At 41.6% G+C, this 21,612-nt stretch overlaps 1 protein-coding gene and 2 long non-coding RNA genes across 21 annotated transcripts in view; 1 reads left to right on the top strand and 2 right to left on the bottom strand.

The window, feature by feature from the left end:
• Nucleotides 1–12,657, bottom strand: part of AFDN (afadin, adherens junction formation factor) — a 126,371-nt gene extending 113,714 nt beyond the window's left edge. For 10 of the 15 annotated variants that reach the window (XM_081829312.1, XM_081829315.1, XM_081829316.1 and 7 more), the window contains exon 1: nt 12,477–12,656. In XM_081829312.1, coding sequence (XP_081685438.1) covers nt 12,477–12,581 — 105 coding nt within the window. In that variant the 5' untranslated portion in view covers nt 12,582–12,656. Of the gene's footprint in view, nt 1–12,476 lie in introns of all 15 variants that reach the window. The other 5 variants (XM_081829317.1, XM_081829314.1, XM_081829313.1 and 2 more) reach the window with 1 other exon arrangement.
• Nucleotides 3,727–9,446, bottom strand: LOC145723182 (uncharacterized). Its single transcript, XR_014148079.1, has 2 exons — nt 4,822–9,446; nt 3,727–4,603 (listed from the first exon to the last, which is right to left on the bottom strand). It is a non-coding gene; the product is annotated as an uncharacterized LOC145723182 (long non-coding RNA).
• A 617-nt stretch (nt 12,658–13,274) lies between the features above and the next one.
• LOC115940008 (uncharacterized) lies at nt 13,275–21,356 on the top strand. Of its 5 annotated transcripts, XR_014148076.1 has the most exons (5): nt 13,275–14,091; nt 14,192–14,293; nt 14,505–15,324; nt 15,696–15,787; nt 16,634–21,356. It is a non-coding gene; the product is annotated as an uncharacterized LOC115940008 (long non-coding RNA). The 5 variants fall into 5 exon arrangements; XR_014148075.1 differs by lacking the exons at nt 13,275–14,091; nt 14,192–14,293 and having other exon boundaries at nt 14,308–15,324; nt 16,634–16,753; nt 16,834–21,356; XR_014148074.1 differs by lacking the exons at nt 13,275–14,091; nt 14,192–14,293 and having other exon boundaries at nt 14,308–15,324.
• The last annotated feature ends 256 nt before the right edge of the window (nt 21,357–21,612 follow it).

The raw sequence follows: 21,612 nt of genomic DNA, 5'->3' as shown, positions 1-21,612 counted from the left end.
AAAAAAAAAAAGAAATAGGATTCAGTGCTGACTAAAAAATGCAAATAATAAACACATATAACCAAACATACATGTACACTTCAACCATTTCCCAAATATTCTAAAACATACCTATTACTTTCACAATAAAAAACAAGTATTTTTAAGCATATCATCTCACTACAGTGAAGTAAACGCATAAACTCCTTCTGTGTCTAACTACATTTTCAAGAATATACTTAAAAATAAACCATAAAATAATATCATAAATGTTTCCTAATGCTTTTCCAGATTTGCTGGTCTTAATTTTACTGTCCTTAATATTCCCAAAGTAACAATTTCCTGAAGGTAATAAAAAAATAATTTTTAAAAACTGAAATCAGCAAATTTGGTATAAAAACACGTTAACTATACCAAGAACTCAACAAGGCCACCTTTGCCAAACTTGAATTAAAAACACATTTTTAAATATTTGAGGTCCTAAACGTTAAATGTGAAAACACTGTCCATGGTACTCTTGGCAAGCTCCTCCTCTTGAATAAGCAGAAGCTGAGTTCATCTACAAAAGGAATCATTTACAAACCGGCTTATTCAGCAAATAAGATTTCTTATCCGTATTTTATTACCCTGGTAAGTTAAAATATGTTTACTAATACATTTCATTAAGTGGTTAAAAATAGTGTATCATCAAAATAATTTAGTGATGCTATCTATAAAGAGGAAATGGTCACCAAAAAGATCGAAATGAATGTACACCTCACCATAAATAAGCAACACAACATATTTGTTGCAAAACAAGTTGCCACTGAGTGAGTAAATTCAACGTAAAATTCAGTATTCTAATATTTTGTTTTTACCGCATGCACTTTTAGAAGTACTATATTTACATATTACTTTGAAGTACTAAAATTCCATATTGTGTAGGCAGGCTTTAGAAAATAAGTATTATCTGTCTGTACTTGTGTGTTATCTCATGAAATACACTAAAACTGATGGAAAATGCAACTGCAAACAGCAGTGACAACCTCCTCCCATCATCAGCGACTGGCCTGACTGCAAGTGTCCACGTTGGAAGGAGAACAGCAAAGGACAGACGGTGCCAGAAGATGGAGCCCACACCAAACACATCCCCCCACCAGAAAACTTGGAATACAGACAGCACTGTTCGCCAGACTAGGAACTGCCCCCCGAGGAGCAGTGGCTGAACTCTCACCCTGGGTGAGTCCGAGTAGTAAAATTCACAGGTCACCACTTTAGTGAGGTTGTGGGACAGTATTCTTCAATAACAAAAGTGTAAATGCTTGCATCTTATTACTGATAAGTAAAAATGAAAATAGGTGCTTATATAGAAAATAATCAAATATATAATAATCCGTAAAAAATTAATACATGCTGAAATCTACCCTTCTATCATACCGAGCCCTACATTCACATTTTAAATGATATGCATGTTAATTTTATAACCAAAGTTGGAAAATACAATGAATATTCAAATAGAAACCAAAATTCAAATACAAACCGTAATTCTTAAAACCCACCCCTAAGTATCCTAAGGCAGTAGCTCCCAAACTACCGTCCACAAATCCCTGGGGTTCCCCTCAGAGCTTCCAAAGACAACCGTGAAGTGAGAACTTTTCCACACCGGTACTTACACAGTGCGAGACTCTTACTGTGTTGGCATTCACACTAATGTTCAAACTGATGGCACTTGAGCACAAACCAAGGCAGCAGCAACAAACTGTACTCAGAATCAATGAATTTTTCACTGCTACGAATCCACACTTAAAAAATGGGGGTGCAGTTTCACTCAAGAGTATCTTTGACAAAACAGAAAAAATTATTAATTTTATTAAAGTCTGACTCTTGAGTACATGTTTGTTCAATAATCTATGTACCACAATGGGAAAAATTTCTACATGGGCTGCATACCAGTTTGATGGCTCTCAAGTAAAAGCACTTGTGAACTGCTGATGTTGTGAACAGACTGAGCCGATTTTTCAAGGAGGAGCATTTTCACCTGAGGGAACGACTGAGGAGCTACATTTACTCAGGCGTCAGTATCCGGCAGGCATTTCCTCAAACAGGAAGGAGGCAGCCTACCCCGCCTCGAGTGCTGTCTGGGGCAGTGAGGCAAGTACTAAAACTGGAGCTTGGATAGCAAGTTCCAGGTTTCGAAAACTTAAGATTTTTCTGATCAGCGGTAATATTAACAAATGTAGTATTTCGATATTGTTTAAAGAAATGTTTCCAACATTTGGAATATCCACATAACTCAGTGAACCAATATTTTCTATATGGTCAATGCATGATGGCAAAAACCCATGGGTAAAAAATCCATTCAAAGAACAAGACAGACAAACTCTAATGTAACAGAACATAAAAAATATTTAAAAGAATCTTGCAAAGAAGAATTAGTAGCAGAAATTAAAATACTTAGGCTCAAACCAAAAACCTTCACATAACAGATTCTTTTATTACCAATGTCTCTTAAAAATAATCACCCCAACGCCACCCCAAGTTTTTGCCAACACAAAAAATCATTAACGTGAAATGTAATGTAACTTAGAAACTCATTAGAGAGCTCATGTAAAATCATGGTATATTGTAAACTTATGTAAAATCATGGTATATTTTATAAGCATTGGTCTAGAGGTCTGGTGCACTCAGAAATTTACTCAGATAATAATACCAATATCCACCAAAAAATAACATATTTGAAAGACATCTTCCCAATGCATAGGCTTTATACTAAATATATACATAGAACTTATCCATTTTAAGAATACAATGGTTTTTAAATATTTGTGTCCATGGACACCTGGGTGGCTCAGTCGGTTAAGCGTCTGCCTTCGGCTCAGGTCATGACCCCAATCGTGTCCTGTATCAGGCTCTTCTCCCTCTGCCTCTGCCTCTCTCTCTCTCTGTCTCTCATGAATAAATAAATAAAATCTTTAAAAATAAATAAATAAATAAATAAATAAATAAATAGGGGTCCAACAGTGTATTTTTTTTAAAAGACTTTATTTAAGAGAGAGTGGGGGGAGGGGCAGAGGGACAGGGACAAGCAGACTCCATGCCCAGTGCAGAGCCCAATGCAGGGCTGGATCCCATGACCTTGAGATCATGATCTGAGCCGAAATCAAGAGTCGAACGCTTAACTGACTGAGCCACCCAGACGCCCCAACACTGTGTGTGTATTTTTGCTCCTACTTCATTTTCGCACCTAAACATATGGAACTCAGTTCTAAGCAACGGAAAAAACTGACAATCTGAAGTCTCAGCACCAAAACACTGTGACTGATATTAGTGGCACAAAAAGAAATTATAAGATAGAAATTTTGCTGGTTCTCTTGTAAAGATCAGTAAATTCAAAGAATAATAAGTAGGTCACCATGGAAAGTACCACTCTTAGCAAACTAGGGTAAAGAGAAAGTACATTCTTGCAAGGAACAACAATTTAAATTTGCAAAAGGCAAAAGTCTAATTTTCCTTTAGCAAAACATACATGAAATCAAGCAACAGAGAACGAAAACTGTAATTCTGAATATTACAAGCTCACTGAACTGCTCTTAACCAATAAATACCCAAACAAAACTAACAAATGAGCATTTTTTCACGGGTCTTAATTTTAGGAGTCAAACTCTCTTCTCCTACAAAAGAACACTGAAACTCTCAGACGAAGTTTCAGAAAACAAGGCAAGACTTCTTCATTTGAAACAACCTGTCACACTGTTTTTACTACGGATGGGCGCAGAGCTAGACTCAACAGTGCTATGTCCTCTTGCAATATGCTTCTGTGCTACCCAAATGGAAGACAGTCTTAAAAACACACAGAAAATATCTGACATTCTGTGAAAATGGTCTTGTCCATTCTGCCTAGGTCACCTGGGCACTCACAGCAAGAGTAAACGGAAGGAAGTTTGAGGCTTCAGAAACAAACCAACCATTTAGCAAGTTCGTCTTGTTTGCACCGGAGTTATGGAGACAATGCCAGTTTATTCCTCTTGTCCTGGTATAATTATTACTCACATACTTTCCATATGGCTCACCCCAACTATATAATGCAGTGACAACACTGAAAAAGCAACTCTTAACAGGGTGGGTATAAAGGGATCATACCTCAAAATAATAAAGGCCACATATGACAAATCCTCAACTAATACCATACTTAACTGTGAAAAGCTAGAAATTTCTCCTCTAAAATCAGGAATAAGACAAGGATACTCTCTCACCACTTTTTAAAAAAAGATTTTATTTATTTGAGAAATAAAGGGAGAGAGAGAGAGGGTGAGCACAGCAGGCAGAGCGTCAGAGGGGGAGGGAGAAGCAGACTCCCCAGCCGAGCAGGGAGCCCGATGTGGGACTCGATCTTAGGACCCTGAGAACATGACCTGAGCAGAAGGCAGACGCTTCACCAACTGAGCCGCCCAGGAGCCCCTCACTCTCCCCATTTTTATTCAACATACTATTGGAACCCTACTGGAATAAAAAAAATCAGTAAATTTGCAGGATACAAAATTAATACACAAAAATCTGTTGTATTTCTATGCACTAATAATGAACTTCAGAAAGAGAGATTAAGAAAGCAATCCCATGCACAATTGCATCAAAAAGAATACTACACCTAGGGGCGCCTGGGTGGCTCAGTTGGTTAAGCAACTGCCTTCGGCTCAGGTCATGATCCTGGAGTCCCGGGATCGAGTCCCGCATCAGGCTCTCTGCTCGGCGGGGAGTCTGCTTCTCCCTCTGACCCTCCTCCCTCTCATGCTCTCTGTCTCTCATTCTCTCTCTCAAATAAATAAATAAAATCTTTAAAAAAAAAAAAAAAAAAGAATACTACACCTAGGTATAAATTTAACCAAGAAGGTGAAAGTCCTCTACGCTGAAAACTATAGACACTGATGAAAGAAATGGAAGACCTCACAAACAAATGAAAAGATATACCATGCTCATCGATTGGAAGAATATTCTCCCAACCCATGAGAAGAATATTGTTAAAACATCCATACTACCCAAAGCAATCTGCAGAGTCAATGCAATCCTTATCAAAACACCAATGGCATTTTTCACAGAACTAGAACAAATAATTCTTAAATTTGTATGGAACCACAAAGGACTCCAAATAGAGCAATCTTGAAAAGAACAAAACTGGAGGTATGATGCTCCCTGATTTCAAACTATACTTACAAAAAGCTTCAGTAAACAAAACAGTATGGTACTGCCACAGAAACAGACACACCGATCAATGGAACAAAACGGAGAATCCAGAAACAAATACACATTTATATGGTCAATTAATCTTCAACAAAGGAAGAAAGAATATACAATGCAGAAAAGACCATCTCCTTCAATAACTGGTGTTGGGAAAACTGGACAACTATGTAGAAAAAATGAAGCTGAACCACTTTCTTACACCATATACAAAAAATAAACTCAAATGGATTAATAAAGACTTATATGTAAACGGGAGACTAAAAACTCCTAGAAGAAAACTCAGGCAGTAAGGTCTTGGACATCAGTCTGAGCAGTATCTTTTTGGATCTGTCTCCTCAGGCAAGGGCAACAAAAGCAAAAAATAAATGAATAAAACTACGTCAAATTAAAAAGCTTCTACAGAGCAAAGGAAACCATGAAAAATATGAAAAGGTAATGTATGGAATGAGAGAAAATACTTGTAAACCACATATCACATATATCCAAACAAAGAATTCATACAATGCAACAGAAAAAAAAATTAAAAACGGGCAGAGGTTGTGAACTGACATTTTTCCAACACATCAGATGGCCAATAAGCACATGAAAAGATGCTCAAATTACCACTCATCAGGGAAATACAAATCAAAACCACAAGAAGATAACACCTCACACCGTTAGAGTAGCTTCTGTCAAAAGACAAGAAATAACAAGTGTTGGCGAGGATGCACTGAAAAGGGAACCCTCATGCACTATTGGTGGGAATGCAATGGTACAGCTACTATGAAAAACAGTACAGAGGTTCCTCAAGAAATTAAAAATAGAACTACCCTATGATCCAGCAATTGCACTTCTGGGTGTTTACCCAAAGAAAATGAAAACATTTATAAAGGTGTAGGCACCACTCTGTTCATGGTAGCACTATTTACAATAGCCAAGATATGGAAGCAACTTAAGTGGTCATCAATATGTGAATGAACAAAGATGTGGCATACATACACAATGGAGTATTACTCAGCCATTTAAAAAAAAGTGAAATCATGATGTTTACAACAACATGGATGGACCTAGAGAGTATTATGCTAAGTGAAGTCAGAGAAAAGCAAATACCATATGATTTCACTTATGTGAAGTCTAAAAAGTATAGCAAAAACCACCAATAACAACATCAAAACTAGAAACAGACTCATAGACACATAAAATAATCTGGTAGTTGTCAGAGGGGAGAGGTGGTAGGAAGATGGGCGGCAAAATGGGGAAGGAAGGGAGTAAAGGCTACAAACTTCCAGTCACAAAATGAGACCTGGAGATCTAATGTACAACACAGACAATTTAGTTAATACATCTAACAACTTGGGATGGTGACAGATGGTAGCTAGCTTTACTGTGGAGACCACTTCCTAATGTATATAAATGCATACTAATGTTGTATTACTCTGTTGTACACCTGAAACTAATAATACTGTATGGCAACTACACTTCACTCACACACACACACACACACACACACACACACACACACACAGACAGCAAAGCATGCTATGTGTAATCAACCTAAAAACATGACAATACAAACAAGTGCAGCAAAAGTTCACATCATGTTCTGTAAGCCACACAATTTAATTTCCTTCAACACCAAAATTTTTTTGAGTAAAAATACAGAAATTCTGGCTACTTTCCAGTCATAGTAAGCTATTCAATTTCAGTTCCTCTAAATAAGTTCATTCATGACACATACTTGTAAACTTGCAAGTATGAAACTGCAAATTATCCTTATCTTCTGCAATCAACTTACACCAGGAAAATACTTTCCCAGTTTACATATGAACTACTACTACATGTGCTTACTTTCACCTTATAAAATACATTCACTTTCTAAATTAAATTATAACACAATTTTGGTCAATCACATATACCAAAATGGTGAGTGAAGTTTTACATTGTTATTGTTACTAGAACCAAACCTCAACCAGATGACCTGAGATAGGCAAACAAAATCCCCCTCACCAGCTCTCTGCCTGCTTTATTTGGTCCTGATATATGATTGGAGATGTTAAGAAAAGCTTCTGCTCATTCATAACTCATGCATAAAGATGGTCCAACTTTGACAATATGCCCACATCTGCCATCAGCTCGTACATATGGGGACACTAACTAGAAGCCCACCGTGGATCTACAGGCCCTGCCAGCCTGTCAGTGTCAGCTAACAGACTGGGACACACCCAAAAATGGTGAAAAGGTCTGTGAGAGTTGGCAAAGTATTTAGGATCTAACTCACAAGTGTAAATGTAGGTCAAACAAATTGTCATCTCTCTCCTAGGCATCTTCAAGGTGAATGAGTACATCCTAAATACAATCAGCCAAGAAAATAACAGAAACAGCAAACTTCTGAACAAAAATGAACAGAATTTACCTAACCTGAAAATAATTTTCAATTAAGAGATCAGTTTAGTTTTATGTTCTATTTGCAGTACCCGTAACCATTTCATTTTATCATAAAGGAAAACAGATTTACATCAAAATAATTGCTATTATTATTTATTAGCATTTTCTGACATTAATACCCAAGTTCAAGTCCGGTAAAACTGCTTATAAACAAATTAACCTATGGCACCAGAATAAGCAACACCTAGGAATAATGCCTTCCACAGTACAACTACTCAAATAAATCCTTCCTTAATGGCATAACCCTAAGCCTTCTTTTCAGAAGCTTCCCACCAATTTGGTACATACCCTGATCTTCTGTGACTCATTTTTTCAAGAACATGAAAGAGACCCTTCTGCTACCATGCTATGAACCACGATCCAAATTTTACAGTCTAGAAAAGCCTAGTTACAACAGTTACATTCCATTAAGTCTATAAATCGCAGAAATTAAAATTAGTTTTCACTGGCAGAAGGAGAGCAAACTCAAGCTAGTCTAGATGCAGTTTCAACTTAAGATGTTCAACAGTGCTGGACAAGGGTTTACCTCAGACTGACAGGCTCACACCCACACAAACAAATCTTAACCAGTTCTTACAGAAAATAAAGGTTAAAAAAAAAGTTACAACCATCACTGAGTTTCAAATCAAAAAGAAGAAAAAAAAAAAGACAGAGATGCCTATAAATAGTAAAAACACATCATTGGCAACTGCCTGCCTGTATCATTATACATTAGTCACCAGAAAAAGAGCTCTTCTGAAGTATCGATGCTCAATAACACAACTGTTGTTTTTAGAACTGTTTCAAATATAGTTAATCTTGTGATAAAGCATAGTTACACCCTAAGCACTAGTCTGGAATATAGATTTAGCTATAAATTATGCAATTTATTACTACTTCACATAAAAATGTCCTACTCCATGTCTGCTGACAAACCAGAAGTTTTTTACACACACCTCTGGGTAATATGAATCACCACATTACTTCTGAAGATTAATCAGAATATTAAAACATAACATATTCACCTTTAATAAAGCAATGTGGATGTACGTACAAACTCTAGGTTATATTTTCCCTTCAAAAGAAGATAGTGAACTCAATATATTATTTCTAAAAAACTGTCTTTAAGAACTATCTCGTAAAGCAAAATGGTCAACTACTTAGAATAGTTTTTGCATTTAGGTGTAACCTTTATGCAGAAGAGTAACACATGAAAACATAAACCTTTAATAGCCTAACATAATCTCACCAAGTTCTTAATATGTATATACCCCATGTTTTGTCAAGAATAAACGTATACAGGGACGCCTGGGTGGCTCAGTCGGTGAAGCGTCTGCCTTTCTTTGGCTCAGGTCATGATCACCGGGTCCTGGGATGAGTCCTGCATCAGGCTCCCCACTCAGCAGGGAGTCTGCTTCTCCCTCTGCCCCTCCCCCTGCTTTCTCCCGTTCTCGTGCTCTCTCTCTGACAAATAAAATCTTAAAAAAAAAGAAGAAGAAGAAGAAGATGAAGAAAGGTATACAGAAAGGAAGCCATATTCAACACTTTTTCGGCAAAATATTTATTGAGGACCTACCACGGTAAAAGACATAACAATGTTTAAAAAAATAAAATTCTAACTCTTGCTTTCATGTAATCAGGGAGGGAAACAGAAACCAGTGGCTATAATAACAAGACTGGGATAAGTTAAACAACAGAACTCCAAAAACCAAGAGGGAGACGTTTGGGTAATCAGAGAAGCCCGCTTCTGAGGAAATAATGGGAAGTAAAGATTAGCAACAAGCATTCTGCCATAATAATTAGAAATCCCTAAAAGAAAAAAATCCTTAACATTAAGAAAACAATAGGACTAAAAAAAAAAAAGAAAACAATAGGACTAAAAAGCTTTAAGAAGCTTTTATTAGGAGCTATAGTTTTCCACAGTAATCAAGATCTTAGTTCAAGTTAACAACAATCTCCTAGTGATAAAATATCAACATTAAGTTTAAATCAACTCTCATTTTACAATTTCAAAAGAGTCTAGGACCCAAGCGAGGAAGGGGTTGAAAAATACATAATGACAAAATATAACCTACTTTTCCTCTGGAAGCCCTCCTTTTACACATAAATGTGATTATGAAGGAAAAAGTAAACTTAACCAGGTTGATTTTAGAACATATTCTAATTTTCTCAAAAAGTAAATATAATCCAAAAAGCCAAGTTTATCATCTTATGCTGAACACAGAAACCACAGAATTATCAGTGGTTATCAAGACTCCCTGAAGCCACCAAACACAAATGATTAATGTAGTTATAAAATCTGGTAACAGATACCGATTACTGTACCCTCACCCCCAAAAGCAAACAAAAGAAAATAAAACCACTACACTCTCACATAGATACATAAAAAGATTATCCAAATATTTAAATATAAGGCTTAAATCGCATTCTACAAATCAAATTCTGTAGTAAATCTGCTTAACATTTATTGAAAATAATAAAGGCCTGTATCACACATTGTTATAGAAAGCTAAGAATAATAAAGGCCTGTATCACAATTCTTATAGAAAGCTAAGAAAAATGATTTGTGATGTCCAAATAAAAATTCATCATCAGATGGTAGACACTTTTAGACGCACGTTTAAATAAAGCAAAGTGAAGCCATGAACGTTCAAATATTGGTTTAGAGAATTACTAACATGAACGTTACCTACATCATAATGAAAAATACACCCTGTTAAATGTGAAGCTCAACCTGCAAGACCAGAATAAATTTAATAGTATGCAAAGGTTCTCCAGAACACATAGTATTAAGTGTGAGCTAGGTTCTAGAGAATGAAAAAACTAATATAAATAACATCAGACATTTTTAAAGAACAGTTTATTTCATTATGCCAAACTTTCCCAAATAATTCTGGAGAACCATTTCTAAAGAGAGATCAAGTGTTAGATGGAGAGGAGAAACTACGAAATGGAATTCATAATCCTTTTCAAAACCAGTCCTTCAAATTTGCTTTGCTTCAAGACACATACACAGCAACTTCTCACCTGCAGAATAACTATGTAAAAAGTAGCTCTCCCAATGACAGGCCAGTTTTAATACCTAGAGTATCTCTAAGAAAAACAGAAAAAAAGTTTCAATTGAGTGCTTAAAAATATAATTTTTGGAGACCAATTAACTATAATCTGTTTCTGATTTAGACTTTTTTAAAATGCCAACGCAACTCAAAATCCCAAAGGGGAAACTAAATTATCTATTACTAGATTGAAAAAAAATTCCTTTTCTCAACCAGACTTGGGAAATTTCTCAAAAAACAATTATAAATGGATTCATTCAAGGAGAAAAACAAACCAACCACGTACCGTGATAATATTTTACATCCCAATTTTTTAAACCAGAGATAAGAAAAATGAATCCATTATTCTGAAAGACAAAGTCACGCTGAAAGTTAAATTACTGCATATCACCTTTCAGAAGACGTGCTACGTCCATGAATGAGCACAACTACCTATTATTAATTTGCTTAGTAGGACCTAGCTGAAAATCATTTAAGATGAACTGCGAATCAGGAGCAACTGGGCAGTGTTGGAACTGGCAACCTAAACCTAACAATGTGCATTCAAGTAAGGACTGACATGAAGGGCTCTACCCACCCAGACAGAAGAAATCCCTCCAACCACAGACAAGTCCAAGAAGCTGGAATCGTAAATGCCAACATCACTCAAAAATACAGACTGGGGGCTAATGATAACAAAAAGGATGAAATTTCACGAGAATGTTCAAATTGGCAAACATGATTGGTGCGTAAGGGCACCTTAGCAAGTAATACTGACTCTGCATTAGCTGTAAGAACCAGTCAAAACTAGGTGCTATGAAATAATCATCTGCCCAGAACGCCTGAATCCCGTGCAAGGTGCGCGGCATGTCGCCCAAGTTTGCGCAACTACAACCCAGGGATGAGATACAGCTCTCGGCGTTCACGGTTATGAAACCACCTCCAGGGCTCTGCCAGGCTTCACCTCCCCTCCTTTCCCACGTCACCGCTCCCAGCCCACAGACCCGGACTCAAACCATCCTCTAAAGAGCCCTTCAGAACTCTTCGAGCAGCCTCGCTATGATCAACTGCCATTGTCCTAGGCCAGGAGCAAGTGCGATTTCCTCCCTTCCTCGGGAGCACGCCCAGGACTGGCCGCCCCCAGGCGAGGCCGCGCCGGCGGGCCCGGGAGCTGCGGAGCGGCGCGGGCGCGGCCCCGGCCCCCTGCACGGCCCGCGCCCGGGCCCCGCCCCCGCCCCCGGCCCCCGCCCCCGCCCCGGCCGGGTCACCGCGGACGCCCGAGCCGGCCGGGGGGGGAGGGGCGCCCCGGCTTCAACCTGGGCGGCCGGCAACGAATGGGAGAAAGCCTTTCTCTGCACTGGAGTTCAATTCCGGGCTGCGTTATCAGCAAATGCGCACAATTGGAACTTTCCTGCTATTTACTCTGCACTCGCGGCTGGCAGCCCCCAAGTTTTCCAAACCCACTGAAGCAAAACACCGCCGGTCACATGCTCGCCGGAGTGACAAAGGTCCGCGCTACCCACAGCCCGGAGCGGACGCGGACCCGGCGCCGCAGTCAGGGGACAACGCCATCGAGTCACGCCCGCCTCCCACCGCACGGCCTCGCGGCGCAGACCCCGGCCCGCGGCCCCCGCCCAGCCGCCGCTCGACCCCCGCCCGCGACCCCCGGCCCCGCGCCGCACAGGTGACCGCGCCGCGCCCGCTGTCCGCCCGCGCGGGCCCCCCGGGTCCTGGGGCGCGGCGTCGGCGGGGGGTCCCCGCGGGAGCGCCGCGGGCCGGGAGGGGCGGCCCGAGGGGGGCTCCGCGGAGGGGGAGGGGCGGCGCAGGGAGGGGCAGCGCGCTCACCTCGGTGGGCTGGCTGATCTCGAACAGGTCCAGCCGGTTGGCGTTCCAGTGGTGGATGATGTCGGCCAGCTTCCGCCGCTCCTCGTCGCGGCCGCTCGCCGACATCCTCCCGGCCGCGCTCCTCGGCCCGCGCCGCCGCGGGGGTCGGGACCGGGCCGGGTGGGACCGCGCGCGCCCACAGGTCCGCGGGCCCGGCTCTCCCCGCGCTCGGCCGCCCCGCGCTGCGCCCGGGCTCCGCGGGCTCCGCCGCCGCCTCGGGCTCCCGGGCTCCCGGGCTCCCGGCCGCTTCGGCCGCCTCAGCCGGCCCGCCCCGCGTCAGCCCAGCCGGCCGGTGTGCGCCCGAGCGCCCGCACACGCCGCCCGCGCGCCCCGCCCCGCCCCGCCCGCCGTGCGCGCCCCCGCGCCCGCGTGCCCGCCCCCGCGCGCCCGCACCGCCGCACCTCGGGCGGCCTCCGCTAGGTGCTGCTGCGCCGGCCGCCGACAGGCCGCCGCGCGCCGGGCCGCCTCACCTCCCGCGCGCCGGGGCCGGGGCGGGGTCCGGGGTGGGGCGGGGCTCCGACGGGGGGCGGGTTCCGACCGTGTTGGGTCTGCAGGGTGTTGGGTTCGACCGAGTGGGTCTGGGCTCCGGAGGTGCTGGTTTGCCGGGTGCTGGGTCTGCGGGGTGCTGGGTTCGACCCGGTGGGGCTGGGTTCCGAAGGGGTTGGGTCTGCAGGGTGCTGGCTTCCGACGGACCGGGCTGGGCTCCGAGGGCTGGGGCTGGGGCCGGGCGCGCGGGGCCGGGCTGGGGCGATGGGTGTGGGCACTCAAGGGTGGAGGGACAGCAGAGCGCGGGCAGAAATCCCCGTGGGCGGCGCGTTGGCGAGCGCGGGAGTGCGGCGGGTGCTGACCTCCGCTGCAGGGCCTGTGTGTGCCCTGCTCCCCTTCTAACCCCGCCTGGGTCCTCGCGGGTGCGGGTGGGTCACTAAGGTGTCCCTTCCAGGGTGGTTCCCTTTTTGTTGGGGTCCAATCAGAGCAAACCTTTGGGAGCCGCTTTTTTCTGAGGGCAATTGGTACGCTCCGTATGTGTGTTCAAAGATGAGGCTTGGGCAGTGCTCCCGGTGTTCTGGAGGCAATCCTCTCCTCCGCTGTCCTGCGTTCTTTGAGCCTTTGCTGTTGTCCAGGTGTGTCCTGCGGTGCAGAGTGCAGCTGGGGTGCCCAGCCCTCTTTGTGTCTGGCTGCCCGGAGACCGATTGTACCCGCAGAGCTCCCCAGACGTGGAGAGCAGGCCTAACGAGAGAGGGGAAGAGTCATTTCTTTGGGCAGGGAGAAATGCCACCTCACCCCGCTGTCAAAGCCTCCAAGTGTCCTGTAGGTGTGGAGGCCTCAAATTAATTTCACTAGCAAGCTTTCTAAATTGTAGGGATGTTTGTTTCATTAGGTGCTTTCTCTTTAATTGCCCCCTACCTTCCCCCTCCCCCCCCCGCCCAAAAATTATTTTTGGCCACAGAACACATTCCAACAGACTCTTTCCTCCATGCAGTGCTCATTCAGGTGAAGCTGGTTTCTTACATTACCTGTGATGTGCTGTAACCAAAAGCCTTCATCTTCGAATTGCCAGAGCTAAGGAATGAAAATAGTGAGTTATATTTGACAAAGCCTCTTTATTTTTGTCATTCCTTTGTCTTCCAGTGTGGAGATAATTTCTCTCTCCACCAATGGGATCTTTTCTTTTGTAGGAAAGAAGAGATCATCCCTACTGGGCTTTGTCCTCAGCTTTTTCCTCAGCACTCTACAGTGCAGGGGCGGGGAAGGAGGCTCTTCAGCCCAGGAGCCCCCAGGTGCTGAGCCAGTGGGGGTGGGGGGAGGAATCCTTCAGGAGTTCTGTGGTCTGCTCTCTCAAAATTAAAGGGCGGTGACTTGTAGAAAAGCAAAGATGTACAAATGGTGTCTTCACGTTCTTCTGGCATTCTCTTCCTTTACACCTTTAAGTTCCCGGGCTTCTTTACAGGCTCCTGTTGGTTTTCTTTTTGTTTTGTTTTGTGTTTGTAGTGAACACGGCAGAGTAACAGGGCTTGGAACTGTCTCGCTAGATTCCACGCGCGCCACGCGAGTCATCAGCCACCGTGTCAGCCGAGTTCTCGTTGTCAGAGCTTAATTCCTGATGATGCTGTTACCAGGAACCACTTCACTCGTGAAAAATTACGCAGTCTGCAAAGCTGGTGAGTAGCTTGCTGGTGTCCGAAGTAAGTACGTGCAGTATGGCTAGGGAAAATTCAGCATTGCTAGAAAGTACGTATGAGCTCCCTGCAGTGTCGTTTTTGTAATAAAAATGTCTGGCACGCACGGAAGGCCTGCAGTATGATGCAGGACACACAGACAGCTCTTAATCAATGTTAATTATTGTAGTTTTCGTGAGTCTCATTAAAAATCCCCATTTATATTATATGTGAGTAGTATATTAATATCCAAACTATAACTCATAGTAGATTGCAACCAGCATTAGTTTATTGACAAAGGTTTAAAAGCAACCCAAAATCCGAAGAATGCCTATGATTTCTAAATCATGAAGAGCCAGTATATATGTGTTCAGGCCATGAAAATATTCAGGCTGACGTTCTTCATTAACTATCATTGTTCAAGACCTCGAGGTAATACACTGATCCCTGTGTTAATTTTGATACCACATTATAAAAATAATTAGACACAGTCTTCTATTTTCAGTGTACTGTTGAGTTCTGATACATTTAAGAAATCAGATTTAACTGCTCCTCAAGAAATGCTGTGTAAAAATAAATTCATGCGGGATTTATTATTCGCCCCACCTCATAGACCGAGAAACCAAGATGTGAGACCAGAGACTAGACTGAAGGTGAGCAAAGCTGGGTGAGGTTGAAAAAGAAAATCTTTTTCATCTATAACTCTGTTTTAAGATTTATTTTCCACCTCGTATTTAACTTTTAGTTTTCTTTCTTTAAAATATTATTTTTAGTTACGCTTAAAAGAGTAAGAGCTCCTGCTTAAATCTGCATTGATCTACAAATATTTCTAAGTATCTCTGTCTAAAACTTAAATCTACTTAAAACCTTAAAGTATAATGTAATGGGAACAAATAAGGAATGATATTTTATTAAAATTCTGGTTAAACTCTGAACTTAAAAAAATTTTTTTCAGTATTAATGAAAACCAGGTTCTAAGACCAACCAAATGTAATAAACCTATTCCTGCCCCAATTTTCCCAAGCTTTAGAAAACAGAAAATGCCAAGAGAAAGATTAGGAGCTTAATCCATCTCAGAAGAACAAATGATACAAATATATCAACTCTGTTTAATCCGTAGGTCATTTAGTTTTCTAGCCACCAATAAATTTCATATTTCAGTAAGTTAATTTTGAAATATTTTAATCCTAAGATTGTACAGATCATCTTAGGAGCCCTTTTGCCAGATCTATCAATTCAGAGGATGGTCTTTAAATAAAACGTCAAGTAAAGGGATATAATAAAGTTACAAAGAGCAAACTTTCCGGGGTAGACTACATTCCACAAGTGAAGTTCATCTAGTTAGTTATAGAAAGTTAAATAACCAGACTCTTCCTCTGCCGAACCCATGGCTAGGAATGTCAGTGTTGTTAATTTAACTTTTAAAAAGAGAGAGATTCCAAAGGATTAAGTCTACAGAAGTAAGGAGGGTATGTGCTACTTTACTGATAAATGGAGGAATATACCTTTAAATTCTTCCTGCATTATATTTCCATGTTCTTAATGGTTAAATTCTAGGTTACCTGTTAGAATTTTCAGGAAACAAGGGAAAGCAGAGATACAGAAAGCCCTTAAAATAGGAAATTAAGCTTACCAACTCAGACATCAGTGGTTAAATGTGTTTGTTAGCATTTTATAAATTAAGATAATGCTGCAAAAAAAAAAGCCAAATCTTAAGTAAAGAAGGTATTTACACTGAATGCAAAGGAAATAGACCATGTGTGTGCGCGTGCACGTGTGTGTGTGTGTATGTGTGTGTGTTTAAGGTGTTAGAGGGGAATTATACCTTGTGAACACCGGTCACTTACCCTTAATGTGTTGGAGAACTGCTTCATGTTACCTTAGTTTACCTAAGGCCACTTGATGCCCAGGACTTGTCTTTCTGACTCTGCTTCTGTCCCCCACTCCCAGCGCTGTGCACAGCACCGTGCTTTGCCTATAATTGATGTTGGATGAATAATCATTGACCGCAGTGGAGGCCGCTGTGGTCCGCGGCCCCCAGCCCAGCACCGCCAGCCCTCTTGCGGTAGCGCCGTCACTCAAGTGAGTAATCTTTACACGGGTGGACGCCACAGCATGGAAGCCACAGATGGTTTCCACCCAGCCTTTCACCTTTTCTCTAGATAATAAAAAGTATAGTTCCAGACAGTGGTGCTGGAAGGAAAAGGCGTGTTTGCCTCATCCCTACAACAGAGGTCTTGGTCTACTGAGCGGCTTGCACATGACTCCGTCCACTGGCTGCCATTGATTCAACAGAAGCAAAGAGAATGCAGGAGACATTGTGAAAACCAGGTTCTAAGGTGAACTGACTCCTGCCCCAATTTTCATAGGCTCTGGAAACTAGAAAGTGTCAGGAAAAAAAATCAGGAATTTAACAGACCTAAGAAGAACCAAAGGTACAAATATATCAACCTTTATTCCCTATGTCTCATGCCCCTTTCTGCCAGAAAGTGGGTATGATATATATATATATACAAACAAAAAATTTTATAATATAATTACATATTATAAAAATAAAATATAAATAAAATGTGTCCTATAATTATTTACCTAAGTAATATAAATTATATATATAATGTATGCTGTTATATAGAATATATATAATTTCGTTAGAAAACATATTTTTAAATGCAAACTCCCATTACATTGTATTTGAACAAATGAAAACACAGACCAGATGAAGGGAACGTGGACCATTAAATGCTTTACCAGCACTAAGAACTGGAGAAACCAAGAGAAGTAAATGTTGAGAAATGTATTGTTCATGGGAAACCTGAAAGTGGAATATCTCAGGTCTCCCCCCCGGCCTCTCCTTTATCCACTAGCATCTCTGGAAATCAAAAATACCAAATTATAGGTGTTTGCTTTTGGAAATGCAGTACAACTTAAACATTTTTAAAATAGCTGATGTTTGCAAAGTCTTGTGGGAAGTGAAAATCTTGGCCTGAGGCTTTGGTTAAGACGGTGTTTGTGCTCGAGCTACTGTTGCCACACACATGCCCCTGCTCTAAATACACACTGATGATAGATGAAGGACAGAGAAAATGTAAAATTAGAGGGTACTGGAAACAACCAAACACCCCTGAGGATCCGCATTGGACACAAGTGCACAGGATGAGAAGGAGTTAGAGAAGCCATCCTGCTGGACTTGGGGCCCAGAGCAGGCAGATCCCACAAGGAGGTGGGGTCCTGTTGGGCAGTGGGGACTAAGAGCCCACAGGGAGGGGAGGAAACACGGATCCAGCCTTCTGACCAGGAGCTGAGCTAAGCCATACATTGGTATATCCAGATGCCTCCTGCCAGGACAACACTCCTTGCTCCAGGATGAAGGCCCCACTTGGACCAGGTCAATGCCTTCGTTAGCCAGAAGGAGGTGTGAGCAAAGAGGCACTGAGAGAGGGGGAGAAAGAAAGAGAGATTGAGAGAATCGCCACCTAGGATGAGTTGACAAACCCAAAATTCCAAAACACATGCACAAACCAAATGCTAACGTTACCATCAAAAGCAAGAATTGAAAGATGAATTCACTCCAGGCTAAAATTAACAAGTCAGGAAACAACAGATGTTGGCGAGGATGTGGAGAAAGGGGAACCCTCTTACACTGTTGGTGGGAAAGCAAGCTGGTGCAGCCACTCTGGAAAACAGTATGGAGGTTCCTCAAAAAGTTAAAAATAGAAGAACCTTACAACCCAGCAATTGAACTACTAGGTATTTATCCAGAGGATACAAAAATAGTGATCCAAAGGGGCACCCGCACCCTAACGTTTATAGCAGCAATGTCCACAATAGCCAAACTATGGGAAAAGCCCAGATGATGTCCATCAACAGACGAAGGGTTAAAGAAAATGTGGTGTATACACACACACACAATGGAATATTACTCCACCATCAAAAAGAATGAAATCTTGCCATTTACAACAACATGGATGGTAGAAGGTATTATGCTAAGCAAAATAAGGCAATCAGACAAAGACAATTATCATATGATCTCACTAATATGTGGAATTTAAGACAAAGCAGGTGAACATAGGGGAAGGGAAGGAAAAATAAGATGAAATCAGAGAGGGAGACAATCCATAAGGGACTCTTAACTATAGAGAACAAACTGAGGGTTGCTGGAGGGGAGGGGGTTAGGGGCATGGGGTAACTGGGTGATGGGCATGAAGGAGGGCACTTGATGTAATGAACACTGGGTGTTATATGCAGCTGATGAGTCATTAAACTCTACCTCTGCAACTAATAATACATTATATGCTAACTAAATTGAATTTAAATAAAAATTTTAAAAAAGATAAATTCACTCCAGACAAAATAAAAATAATGAAACATTCTGAAAAGAGCTTTAAATAAATATTTAGGAAACTTAAAGAAATATATGATGGGATAATGCCCATAAAAAGGGATAAGAAATTGTGAAATACTGAAGTGGCAGAAATAAAACAAGTGTATATTTAAACAGAACCAACTAGAAATCCTAGAGATGATAAATGTAGCAATTGACATAAACATAATAGAAGAAACGGGCTCAGAAACGTATCTGGAAAGTAGAATGGAAAGAGATTTTTAAAGACAGGAGTCCTATGAGGGACAAGAACAATAGGCTAAGGGTTCAATCTAATCTAGTTAGAATTCCAGAGGAATGAAGGGAATGACAGACAAGCATAATTAAAACAATAAAAGGTGGGAATGTTCCAGAATGTCAGAAACACATGAGTCTTCAAATTAAATGTGCTTCTAAATCCAAGCAGGATGAAGGAAAGTAAACCGACACTTGATACAGAGTTGGGAAACTGCAGGGTAAAGGTCAACGTGGAAATGTTAGTAGTTACCTGAGAATGGACTGCGAATGAAGGGAAAGGAATAGAATCCAAGAGAGGACCTAGAAAACATGCCCATTTTTGAGGGACGGACCTCAGGTGGGAGAGCACTCAGGCTCACACAGGGGCACGTGTGTCCAGCCATTCTTACTCACCTTACTTCACTACACCCCTGACCCATGAACAACATGGGTTTGAACTGCGATGGTCCACTCACACGTAGGTGTTTTACAGTATGGTACAATAAAGCTATTTTCTTTAAGATCTTCTCAAAAACATTTACTTTTCTCTAGCTTACTTTAAGAATACCTTACATAATGCATATAATGTACAATATGGGTTAACTGTTATCAGAAGGCTTCTGGTCAACAGCAGGCTATTAGTAGTTAAAGTTTTGGGGGAGTCCAAAGTAAAGCACATGTTTTTGACTGAGGGGTTGGCACCCTAACCCTTGCATTGATCAAGGGTCAGCTGTGTTCTAAACACCCTGTTTCAGTAACACTATTTCTTGATTGCTGCTACTGGCCGGGAAGGCAAGTAGGAGAGTTCTCCTCAGCAATACCGCCCTAATGTAGCTGAGTGCAAATAGCCCAGCTGACAGGGAACCTCTGTAGTTAGAGTGATGTGCTTGGATTAGATCTGAGATTTCCAAAAGTTGGTGGTCATCAGAGATTCCTAGGGAGCTTTTTACTTGTTTTGTAGCTTTCTTAGGATAGAAAATTTTCAATGCTATCCATGGGCATAATAGTATAGAGAGCTCCCTGCCCCCTCCCACCCTCCACCGCTCCCACATTCATCACAAGCCTGTTTCACGCACCCTCTGCCCTCTTTCCTCATCCCTGGATTATTTTTTAAATGTAGTCAGACATTATTTTATTTCATTCCTAAGTGTTTCCAATGAATACTTAGAAGACAAGGACTGTTGGGGCCCCTGGGTGGCTCTGTTGGTTGAGCGACCGACTCTTGGTTTCCACTCAGGTCATGATCTCCGAGTCATGAGATGGAGCCCTGCGTCAGGCTCCACGCTTAGCAGGGAGTCTGCTTGAGAGTCTCTTTCTCCCTCTGCCCTTTCCCCTGCTCACACGTGCACCCATCCACATGTGCACTCTCACTCTCAAATCTTAAAAAAAGAAAAAAAAAAGACAAGGACTGTCAAAAATACATATTTTCCTAATACCGTTATCATAACTTGAAGGGAAACAATTACTCCTCAGCTATCAACTATCAACTCCATGTTCACATTTCAGAGGACTTTTTAAACCTACATATTCCCTCAACCCAGTCCTAGACACTGAATCAGGATCCAGAATCTCCCTGAGTGATTCTGACAGGTCTGATAATCACTGGCTTCGATGATCTTTTAGATCCTTTATGACCTTGAGACTGACTTTTCCAAGGTCACACATCTGAAGTCACACCTAAGTGAGACTGTCTCCATTATGTCACAGAGCCAGCATGGGAATCTATTCTGTACGTGTTATCCTAAGTGTTGGGATGAGAAAGTAGCACAGGGTCAACAGTCAAATTCTCAAGTTTGAGGTCTGTCTCTTAACACTAATTATAGGACAGTGAATGGACCCTTGCAGCTCTCTGAGACTTGGTTTCCTCTGGTGAAAAATAAACATCACGGTGCGGATTACCCAACTGTCCACCATACAGAACTGTTACACTGTTCAAATTCAAGTAAGGCACACGAATGTGCTCGCCAAGAGGCCATGGCTATAGAGATGTTGTCATTCTAATTTGAACATTGGTACTGTAGGGTTGCAGAAAAGATTTTTTTAACAGACTTGAAAGTGAGTGAGACAGTACAGAAGTATTCATGCTTATGGATGTGGAAAAAAGAAAAATTGTAAAATTTTAACTTTTTATGCATATTTTTAATTATTAAAAGACACTACATTAGAAATTCCATTTGTTCAGGACATTGCAGTAAGCCTCTAGAGCCTTGGGAGAGTTGTAAGCAATAGAATGCTTTAATAAATATCTGGGTGGTGGTTATTTTCACTATGTATTATCATAATTGTTTTCATCACGATGCAATGTCTATAACGAATTTGGTACATTACATACTGTGAATTTTTA

Source organism: Leptonychotes weddellii, chromosome 8, assembly GCF_054177405.1.
Source record: "Leptonychotes weddellii isolate Sample4059 chromosome 8, ASM5417740v2, whole genome shotgun sequence".
Lineage (NCBI taxonomy): Eukaryota > Metazoa > Chordata > Mammalia > Carnivora > Phocidae > Leptonychotes > Leptonychotes weddellii.
The sequence above is the reverse complement of the archived record's forward strand: the minus strand, read 5'-3'. Positions and strand labels throughout refer to the sequence as shown.